The sequence below is a fragment of the Theobroma umbraticum genome, unplaced genomic scaffold (genome assembly GCF_002168275.2).
Source record: "Theobroma umbraticum cultivar Fairchild unplaced genomic scaffold, ASM216827v3 scaffold_55.0, whole genome shotgun sequence".
NCBI classification, from domain to species: domain Eukaryota; kingdom Viridiplantae; phylum Streptophyta; class Magnoliopsida; order Malvales; family Malvaceae; genus Theobroma; species Theobroma umbraticum.
This window is the reverse complement of record NW_018397270.1, coordinates 1,830,216-1,841,838: the sequence shown is the minus strand read 5'-3', so window position 1 is coordinate 1,841,838 and position 11,623 is coordinate 1,830,216. Positions and strand designations below refer to the sequence as shown.

The 11,623-nt window shown below is 30.0% G+C and overlaps 1 protein-coding gene across 1 annotated transcript; it reads left to right on the top strand.

Annotated features, from left to right (window-relative positions):
- The first annotated feature begins 771 nt into the window (after positions 1 to 771).
- Positions 772 to 7,220, top strand: LOC110426329 (cold-responsive protein kinase 1-like). The gene is made up of 8 exons (XM_021441534.1): positions 772 to 1,133; positions 1,406 to 1,809; positions 1,923 to 2,045; positions 2,133 to 2,260; positions 5,767 to 5,980; positions 6,112 to 6,343; positions 6,583 to 6,733; positions 6,909 to 7,220. The coding sequence occupies exons 1-8, from the start codon at positions 772 to 774 to the stop codon at positions 7,218 to 7,220; spliced, it is 1,926 nt and encodes a 641-aa protein (XP_021297209.1).
- The last annotated feature ends 4,403 nt before the right edge of the window (positions 7,221 to 11,623 follow it).

Here is an 11,623-nt window from a genome sequence, read left to right as displayed (position 1 = left end):
AGCTTCTAGTTTTTGGAAAACCAAAATTGACAAATAAAAAACTGATTTGGCTTTTAAGTCCTGCACAATGATAGTCAGATTCTTCTAAAGAGCTATTTTTTCGTAGTTGGTCTTCTCCTTGGATAGGTAGGAAGTACCGAAACTGGTAGTGGTAGCTATCTATTCAAAGTCCCTTAAGCTGCGGTCATTTCTTTGTTTATTGTACCTTCTTGCACGCTTGTAATCTCTATTGTTCAGTAAACTTGTGCGAGGACAAGAATTCAACTATGGTAATTCATAAGCTACTAGAAGTTATACCAGCAAATAGAAAAAAATGGAGAAGTTTATGTCTAATTAGTTAGCATGGAGGCTGCCTGGCTATCAAAATCAGAAGAACTGTTATTACTACGTATACTTTGTTTTACCATGCTTTGACTTACACAAATTTCAGAGTTTATTACCTTTCATATGCGTCAGAAGTTTGTTCCATTTTCCTTGTCAAAATTCCCATTCCATCTACTGTAAGGATGATGTATTGGGTCAATTTGCTTGAATGTTATTACTATTCAAATGTTATGCCGGTCAAGACAAGATTTTCTTCAATCATGTCATGTAATTAACCTGGCTTACCTCCCTAACTTGCCCTGCACTGGCTTGTTCCCACCCTTTTAACTTTTTCTACATAGAGATTTTCTGTATATATAAATGTGTGTCTGTGTCTGACATGATTCATCACATCTCGTTTTAGCAACAAACGTACAGCATCAAAATTTGCAGGTCAAAGATAAAGAGATGCAGCTATTGATTTGCATTTCCTTGACAGTAATATGGTGTCTGTTGGAAGTGGTTGCCTCCGATCCACAAACCTTTCTGCTAAACCAGGGGTGCAGTCAGTTCAATGTGACCAGCTATTCAGATTTCAGCACAAACCTGAATGCAACATTAACAGAACTCAGAGGGCAGTTAGAGAACAACATGTCCTTTGCAGTAGCTCAGGATGCTACGGGTTCGAACCCAGTCTATGCCATGGTGCAGTGTAGGAATTACATGTCTAAAAAGGACTGTCTCTCTTGCTTCACTACTGCTTCATCACAAATCCGCAACTGCTCCTCCGCCAATGGAGCTCGTGTCATCTATGATGGCTGCTTTCTCAGGTATCAGTTTGCTAGCTCTTAATTTCCATATCATAATCGTTAACGGTTACTATGCAATGATCAATGATCCATTAAAGCTAGCAGCTATGCAAACATATTCAACCATAAGTCATAGCAGCTAGCGAACATCACTAAATTCTGATGATTTGGAAATCGGCAAAGAATCATCCATATTTGGCTGAGCTTTTCATTCTGCTTTTAACAGCCTATAAGGTACGAGGCTGATTACACCGACCATGAGGTGTTGTATTGATTTGCCTAACTGTATTCAGGTACGAGAGCAACATGTTCTATCAACAGAGCACACAAATTGGACATGTTGGGATTTGTGGGAACCGCACTGCATCACAGGAGACTGTTTTTGAAACCACAGTCGAGAGCCTATTAGGAGATCTTGTGGAGGCGACGCCTAGGATCGGCTCGTTTTTTGGTGCAACTAAGAAGGAAGTGGTTGGTGTCAATGGTAATGTAACGGTGTATGCCGTGGCACAATGCGTCGAAACAATCGACCAGCGTGGCTGCAAAGAATGCTTGCAGGTGGCTTATGCCAATATCCAAAGATGTCCACCTGACTCAGACGGTAGGGCAGTAGATACAGGATGTTTCCTAAGGTACTCAGACTTGCCCTTCTTTGGTGCTAACCACACCATTGACATTACGCCCTTCTTGAAAAGCAGTAAGACCTCCAATTCCCTATAGTTTCCTAGTCATTCACTGACCATTCTCTGGGTTTGTTTCTTGTTCCAGTAAAAGTCAGCTGATTAAGTTGAATATATAATCAAACTGCAGGAGATTCAACTAAAAAGAAAGCTCTTATTGGAGGGCTGGTTGGAGGTGGAGGCCTCTTGTTGCTTCTAACTATAATTTTCATTTGGTTCAAGACATCAAGAAAGGATAAGGCAGTCCCTCAAGGTATATACCTTCCCAGCCATGATTTTCTCTATGAAAATTTCCTTAACTCAAGGTATGTGCTTAGCTGCTTCTGTTTGATAATAACAGGAGACGTAGAGGGGCCACCTGAACTGCAAGGCCCATTGAGTTACACTTATAAAGAACTGAATTTTGCAACAACAAACTTTAGTGAAGAAAATAAATTAGGAGAAGGAGGCTTCGGAGAAGTATACAAGGTAAGCATTAATTATAAACGTTGTTGGATTAATTTCTATGCCGTGGTTTAACCGATTATATATGCACACTACTCAATTGCATGCACCATCCTTAATTATAACTTCGCCTCAACTATCATTTTCGGCTCTACGACTTCTATACCATCTTTTAAGTTAGTAAAACAAAAAAAAAACTTCAATTTTTCAATCAATTTATTAGCTAACACGTATCTACTAGTCCGTAATTTAACGCTTTTCGTTTTTAATTATTAGAGCACATCAATATGTCTCGTCATCATTCATTATGATATGTTAGCATGTCATGAATTGTCACGTAGAATAGAATGACAAGTCACATTTTGACTAAATTAACGATTAGTTAAAAAAGTTTATTTGATTTAAAATAAAATATAAAGACTTATTTGACTCAAAATAAAAATATAAAAACTTATTCAATGTAATAAAAAAATAAATGTTTATTTGAATTTTCTTAACTAATTTAGGGGTTTTTTAGAATATTATGCCTAATACCATATGTGTATTTATGTGAATGATTTAACACAAATATTATATATAATTTTTATATTAAAATTTTATTTTTCAATAATAAAAGTAAATATAGCTGTAAATAAGTAATAATAATAAAAATTGTAATGCAAACATATATTGTATACATAATTGCATATTTTAATAATTAAACTAAATTAAGTTTCTTAACCATGCTAGAGTGTTTAATTTATGTTGGTAAAGTTTTTTTTTCTTTTAGGCATATATATATATATATATATTCTTTTAGCTTTATCTTTAGTGATATGTAATTGATAAGAATAAGGCATAATATCTAAAAAAGTCCTTTACCTATTTTAGAAAATTTAACTAAGCCCTTATACTTTTATTGTACTCAATCAATCTCTTATACATTTAATTTGAGTCAAATAAGTTCTTTTACTTTTATTTTGAGTCAAATAAATACTTATAATTAATAGTTAATTTAATTAAAATACCATTTATCATTTTATACCACGTGACATTAACGTGATATGTTGATATGTTATAATAGATGATCATATGACATATTGATATGACCATATTATATTTTTCATCCTTCATATGAACACCACGCTAGTATCACAAGGATATAAAATGACAATTGATTTTTTTATTAATGATAATTAGTCAATTATTAATTATAAGTATTAGTTATAAGAGCTTATGTGATTCAAAATAAAAGTATAAGGACTTGATTGAACATAATAAAAGAATAAAAATTTATTTAAATTTTCTTAAATAGTTAATGAAATTTATGCTTAATAACAACAAATACAAAAAAAAATTCTTTTTATCAAAACAAATTTGTAATTAAACAAATAATTAAGAGTAACATGATTTCTATGCTTAACTACATTAATAAATAATGTGATGATCAAGTTTGCGTATCATGATTGTTAATATTTATTCAATCAATTATTATGCAAAACACTAAATTTTAATAATTTAAGATCTATAATTTATTTTTATAAATTATAATGTAAATAAAAATAAGATAATGAAAAACATGAATTGCCACATAGATACTTCCATCCAACAAATTATTGCTCACTATGAATGAGATATTTTTCTAAATGGCAAGAAGAAGGTTCATATAGAACCTTTTGGCATGTTTTGTTGCGGGAATAGCTAAGTCATTCCCTTCTATTTTTTAAGAAACATTTGTTTTTTTGTTTGATTGTCACATGCTTCAAGTCTAGAATGGCTACTCCCAAAATCAATTAAAAAATGATCTCCATGCTATTAGCTATTCCTTGATTGAAGAATAGCCTTAAAAAATTATCATGATTAAAATATCCTTTAGAAGTTTGAAAAATCACATGCTCCAAGGGATAACTTTAAGTTCAAGTTTTACTACATGTGAATTTGATCTAATTTTCTGTCAATTTGTCCAAGTATATGCTAGTTTGTTTGTTTGTTGATTATTTGGTTTACTTCATTTTAATTTTTATATCAGATGTAATAGTTTTGTCATACATGTTAAGAGTTATTCAATTATAATTATATTTCTACTTGAATATGCAACTTCATAAATAAACAAATAAATAAATAAGCATAATGCTCAAAAAACCTTATGAACATTTTAAAAAAATTCAAATAAGTTTTTATTCTTATTGCGTTCAATTAAAGGCATTATATATTTACTTTATGTCAAATAAACTTTTATAATTAATGGTTAATTAATTGTCATTAATCAAAATGTTAATGACTATTTTATGTCTACGTGGCACTGACATAACATTGATGTAAGGGATGAAAAATACGATATGATTGTGTCATTATGCCAGATCAACATTCCATGTCATCATCTATTATTACATGTATACCACATTTGTACTACATCAGCATCATGTGACATAAAATAATAACTGATATTTTAACAAAGTCAATTATTAGTAATAAGAGGTTATTTGACTCAAAATAAAAATATAAAAATTTTATTGGTTCAAAATAAAAGTACAAAAACTTGATTGAATGCAATAAAAGTATAAGGATTTATTTGAATTTTCTTGAATAGTTTAGAGGCTTTTTAGATAGTATACCAAAAATAATTACTTGATTATATAGTTACATAATAAAGAAATTGAATAAGTAAAAATTTAATGATCTATTAAGTCTCAGCATCAATTGATTATTTAAATCTTATATAGTTTAGGTCCTAATTTTCTAGCCACTAATTAGACAATATAAATTGACAAGAACATCCTAAAAAGGGAACCAAGCAACTAAGAGAAAAAAAAAAAGGGAAATTAGGAAATTCCTTTGGACTTTGTATTGAATATTCAACCATAATAAATTGTATTTCAGAATATTATCAGATTATCACTTGAAAAACAAATCAATATAAATACTTTCATATAACAATATTCACCATATAGTTTTTTAGTAACCTCAAAAATATAAAGTTAGTTTTCTGAAAATCTAAATGATGACTGTGTGATATATTTTCTTAAAATTTTAATGCTGATTTTGTGATAGATTCCTAAATGAGAGCATAGTAACATAACTATTGGGAATAAAGCTTCCAGTTTTTAAAACAGCTAAATTTAAATTTTATTAAGAACAATTTACTTTAATAAAAATTTCAATGTTTATAAGAAAATAGGTATAATCAGATTTTCAAAAAAAAAAAGAGGGAATATTATGTAGTTATTATTATTATTATACATAAGTAGTTTATATTGTAATCAATTAAGGAAAACTTATTTTAATTAGGATTTCAATGTTGTAGTAAAGAACTAAATAATAATAATAATCAACAAAGGATGAAATAGTTAATTAAATAAATTGTCAAGAGTATATATATGTAGTTTAATTTTTGAATTTTAAGGGTTGGTACTTTTATACGTAGCAATGATAATAATAGAAATTGAAAATTTGAGGAAAACATGTGATAAGTTAAGAGCTAGAGATGTGATCGGTTTTGTGATTTAATCAATAATTAAATTGACTAATTAAATTTGGTGATATGAGAGTAGGGTATCTTGAAGAATGGGAGAGTAGTAGCTGTAAAGAAACTTGCTATAAACAAATCCGAAAGGGTGAAGACTGAATTTGACACTGAAGTGAAGCTGATAAGTAATGTTCATCATCGGAACCTGGTTCGCCTCATTGGATGTTGTAGTAAAGGCCCAGAGCTTCTCCTTGTCTACCAATACATGGCGAATGGCGGCCTTGATAAGCACCTATTTGGTACCTAATATTTTAGTTTTGGATCTTGGAGTAATTAAATTGCATCAGACATGTTACCATTTGTACAATATATATTAATTTGCTATATCTGCTGAATGCAATTTCTCTTTTAACCTCCCATTTATAAATAGGTGAAAGGCATGGTTCTCTGAATTGGAAACAGCGATTTGATATAATCCTGGGCACAGCCATGGGACTTGCTTATTTGCACGAGGAGTTTCATGCATGCATCATACATCGGGACATAAAACCTGGTAATATACTTTTGGATAGAGATTTTCAGCCCAAAATAGCAGATTTTGGATTGGTCAGGCTGTTACCTGAGGATCAAACTCATCTTAGCACCAAATTTGCTGGAACTTTGTAAGTCCAATCATCCTTTTATCTTTTCCCATTCTAATAGCCTATATCCTTAATTATATGTAACATTTCTTATTTAAAAAAAACACAAGAGTCGAATTCAATTCTTCGATACATGAACTTAGACTTGTTGATTTTATTTATTTTGAAATATGTAAGGGCAAAGGGGCCGGGGGTGTTGAGAAAATTCTCTTCAGTTTGTTTTGGTTATTAATGATGGTAATTATATATTGATGGAACAGTGGATATACAGCACCAGAGTATGCAATCCATGGGCAATTATCAGAAAAGGTTGACACCTATAGTTTTGGTGTGGTTGTCCTCGAAATCATTAGTGGCCAAAAGAACCATGAAACCTCCCTCGATCCCACTGCTGAATACCTTCTCAAACGGGTGATTTTCCTCTCTTGACCCTTCATTTACTGAATGCTAATACATTTTTCACACTCATCTACTTAGGTTACACAATAAAGAAAAAATGCATGCATCAAAAATGACTTTGCTAACATAATAAATCTTCATTTATTTATTTTTATATATATATATATATTTATATATATTTATGTAGGCATGGAGACTATACCAAGATGACGTGGCCATGGAGATAGTAGACAGAAGCATGGACCCAACTGAATATAACTTAGAAGATATGAAAAGAATCATCGAAGTTGCCTTCCTATGCACTCAATCGTCGGCTGCTTTAAGGCCGACCATGTCTGAAGTGGTTGCTATGCTTAAAACAATGAGTTCCTTAGAGCCAAGGCAGCCCACTAGACCTGCCTTCATTGATTCGGAAAGAAGGATTGTTCCTGAAGATAGATCCACTTCTACTGCCTCATCTAATGCAACTAATTCTATCTCTCAGGTCTCAGGTCGCTGATTTTTTTTTTCTTTAAAAAATTTCTAAGATCAAATGTGTAGAAACAGAAATTGCTTTACCACTTTCTTGAGTTTGAAGTCATTTGTCACTCTTCTTTGTTGACTTGTTAATTAGGAAAGGTTTCTTCAATTGTACAATTGCTTCCTTGAGTTGTTTACTTGTAATTTGTATGCACCAACGTCCAAATATGAAAATAAAACAACTCTTCAGTATGTAAGATTATTTTCTTTGAATTTCTCTCCATCATGGTAAATTTTTCCATGAAGTAAACAAACGATTGCTGCATTCAAAGATTATTAACGCCAGTTGAAAAATATGTCTTATAACCTATAGCCAATAGAAAAAGATTGAACCTTTGTTAATTATTTTTATACTAAGTTTTTTTTTAGGGCACGATTTATTGAATAATTTGATGATAAATTGACGCATAACGTAGATGATTCTGAAATTGGATGGTTTTAGTTTCATTAATTTTTGTTTTCTTATATACTTTATGAACTAATCGCCTTGGACATTTTTAAATAAAAAAAAAGTCATGTTTGCTGGAAATTGAAAAATAATAATAAAAAAATTATGGGTATTGGAAAAACAAAATAATGGTGACTATTTTAAGCAGTCACAATTGTGTCTGTGGAGAATAAGTATTTATGCCTATAAAAAGAATTCTTTTGGAACAACAAAAGATACGGACTTCCTTGAGAATAATAAAAGACAGAAAAAAACATAACAACAATATCTTATTCCTTCTCCATATCCATTAAGTTTTCTTCTACATCGCTTTTATATCGTTTTGCTACAAAAAAAAAATTTACAAAAATTTGATAATCTTATTATACTTCTGTGAGTCTTAATGGATTGATTTTATCAATACAAAACATTGTCAACTATTGAGTTTTATTATATCTTTAAGATTTATATGTCAATAAGCAAGAGCGGCTTAATAAGCCTAGCTTAAAGCTAAATATTCAAATAAGACCTTTTATTTTATTCTTCTAACTTTTCGAGATTCAAAATCTCTAATTATGCGTTTATAGTAAGTTCTTCTAATATTTATTTTCAACTGATAAAAAAGCCAAACTATTAATCTTTCTTGAAGCATTGCTGATTTTAAATAAGATTTTATTAATTTTAGTTTTGAAAAATTTCTTTCTACTCAAGCAAGACTTCTTGAAAATGTTAACATTATTCTAAAAGAAATATATGCATTTGGAAATAAATCAAGTCTTCTTATATGATTAAATATATTGATTAGATTGTTATCTCCCATTTGTATAATTTCTTTCAAAATTTTTTGCTCTAAAAATGAAACAAAAAAGATAATTTGTTTTATATATAGAAAAAAATGGTTGGAGATAATTAAATACAAATTACTATTAGTTGATTAGAGATAGGAGAAATAGGTGAGAAAAAAATAGCTAGTAGAGATTAAATACATAATTAATAGCATTGTAAAAATTGAGATTTATTAATCACATAATTAGGAAAATGAGAGAATATGTTATTTTATTAATTAATTTGTAATAAAAAATAAAATAAATAATTAAAGATGTGAAAGTGAAAGAAAATAAATATTTATTAGATATGAGATAATAGGCAGATATTTTATTAATTATCTTCATTTTTGTATATTTTTAATATAATTAATTATATTATTATTATAAAATTATGAAGCTTTCTAAATTTGGGACTTAAAGCCCTTGTTTTGGTGGCTTTATCCACTCACTAGTATTACCGATAACTCTTTTATACACTACAAAATAGACAAATAAAACTTTAATAAAAAGTGATATTATTATGCGTCTTGAAACTAGCTTCTTGATTTTTCAATTCGGTGTTATAACAATAAGGTTTTATTTCGTTTCAAGTTAGAGTAAGTAGAATATTAAGGGAATTGACTTTTGTTTTTTTTTTTTTAAAGTAGACTAGGTTGATGTTGACGATAAAAATAGTAAAATTGTTTTCTCTTTATAAATCCAATTAAAACAAAGGATATTTACTCCTCTTTGTTAGAAACAAAGAATCAAAGTTCAAAGGCATGGAGCAACGAAGCAGATTTATTTTTTGCACAAAGCAGTAGTCCCATAAATGGAGATATGCTGCACCCTCTGATGTGTTCAAAATGAAAAAGGGACGTAGGATTTCTGTAGCTGAGGGCAGGCTAGATTAGGTGTGTTGCGATCCAATCAAAGAAGAAGATAACATGGCTGTGATATTCAACGTTCTAAGCTCCTTGGGATCATTGGTTTTGCTTTTGCGTTTAGAGACCACAATCTTATGCTTGAAAATTTGGCACTGCATGGTTTCTGTTACTTCTCCTTTCTTTTAGTCAAACGAAAATGGACAATCAGGAGGCCCAACCAATTTTTATGGAAACCTCTTCATCCTCGGGCTAAACCATTGGGCCATGTTTAGGCCTTGTAATTTACATCCATTACTCAAACAATTCTGGACTTGTTTGATTACCAACTTATCACATTATCATTGAAGCTGGGATTTAGCTATTAATTAGCACAAAATAAATAGTTTTTCATCATGTTACAAGATAAGTATTCTTTTTTTATTTGATATGCATGATAGTGTATGTGATATGCATAAAAAACATATGTTTGTTGGAGACAAGGATCTTTTATATTCATATATGATATTGACATGGATGATGTTATTGTTGTGTCTTCTATAATTACCAAACTTTCTTTCTCATAGAGAGACACTAAGTAATTTCTAAGGTATAATGATATCAATATGTAAATACCATTAAGGTCTATGTGATAGGTGGACATGTGACATTCCTATTATATATAAAGATATAATGATGTCAATATGTAAATATCATCAAGCTCCATATGATACGTGGGTGATAACTCTATTATATAGAGTTATTTTGTCACATTTTGGATACTTAAGTAGCTAAGTCATTGAGATTTTTGGTTTGAAATTTAGTATCTTAGTTGTTTTTTTTAATTAAGTTCAATGCATGTTAAGTAGTTTAGTTTAAGTTATTTTAGTTTAATTTTATATTAAATTTCTTTAAATTATTTTAAGTTTAGTTATTTCTAATCTATTTTATTACTTTTGTTAAAAATTTGATGAAAATGCCTTATTTGGTGATAATTTGTGCAAGTATGGTGATAGCTTTGTTTGTATATGCTACAGTATTTCGAGCATAACTCTCACTACAGAAGTTCAATTGACTTGATTCTTAAGCCACTGAAAAGCCAAAAGACAGAGCTACAACTTTTATGTTTAACATTTTGCTTAATTCAAATCAGATAGAGATGAAACTCTTGTTGGAAAAGGTTAGACTACTCCCATTTCTGCACAAGGCATCATGAGAAAACAAAGGTCAAGGCCTCGAAAAGAAGGAGGCTATGGCACCCTTAATGCCCAAGATCCCATCCATGGACTAGATAGCATGGTTCGGCGGTGCTGGTAAAGCAAGGTCACAACACTAATGAAGTAACGTTGCGGCATTAGTGAAGCAAGGTTGCTGTGCCTTAGAAGAATTGAAGCTTCTATACTATCACCTGAGAGCACGGCGCCACGGCACTTGAGGAAGAAAGCCGAGGTGCCGAGTCTTAAGTCTAAAACAACTACTTTCATGAGGATTTTCAAAATATGGTTTTGAGGAATATTTAAAAGGATTTTTTCAAAGGTTTCAAAGGCGGCATAAAAAGTGGCTATTTTAGAAAAAAAAAAGAGCTAAAAACAAAGCAAGAAAGTAAGGGAAACCAAAAAAGATTAGATATTCAAAAGCTTCAACTATTAGTTACTCTTTTTATTTTTGTTCTTCTTTTACTTCCTTTAACTTGGATTGATGGTTAATTTTCTTTGAATGATGTTTTCTATGGATATTATAAACTAATTTACTTTTTCTCATATTATGATTGAACTCAACATTTAGTTTGAATACTTTATCTCTTTTTTGCTTATTATCAATTGAATATGAATTGTTTATTCCAATTATGTGTTTAATGCTTCTAATTGCTTGATCACCATTTAGATTGATTTAGATATCTAAATACAACTTGACGAAAAGAGTGTAGATTATGCCATGAATGGAATAACATGTATTCAAATTCACTTATTTGATTAGGTGATTTGATTTGCATATAGGATAGACATATACCTATATGTTGCATGTAGCAAAGATTAGAATGTAAACTTAATGAATTTTTCTTTAATTGAATTTACATAGATATATAGCAAATTAATTGAGAAAAATATTTTTGTAAGCACCTCAATAAAGACTTATAAGTAACTTGAAACTCTAAGTTAGCAACTCAATCCATTTAAGTAAGTTTAAAGAAAGAAAGAGGATTTAAATGAAGTGTTGAAGGATACCATAATCCTAGGTTTTTAATCTTTTCTTTTTCAAGTAAACTTTGTCATTCAACTATTAGTTT

What these genes read in the sequence shown, in the direction of transcription:
- LOC110426329 (XM_021441534.1), top strand. Translation starts at nt 772, where the DNA reads ATGCAGCTATTGATTTGCATTTCCTTGACAGTAATATGGTGTCTGTTG. An exon ending in GCTTCGGAGAAGTATACAAG is followed by an intron (nt 2,261 to 5,766) that starts GTAAGCATTAAT and finishes ATATGAGAGTAG; the next exon opens with GGTATCTTGAAGAATGGGAG. An exon ending in CCTTGATAAGCACCTATTTG is followed by an intron (nt 5,981 to 6,111) that starts GTACCTAATATT and finishes ATTTATAAATAG; the next exon opens with GTGAAAGGCATGGTTCTCTG.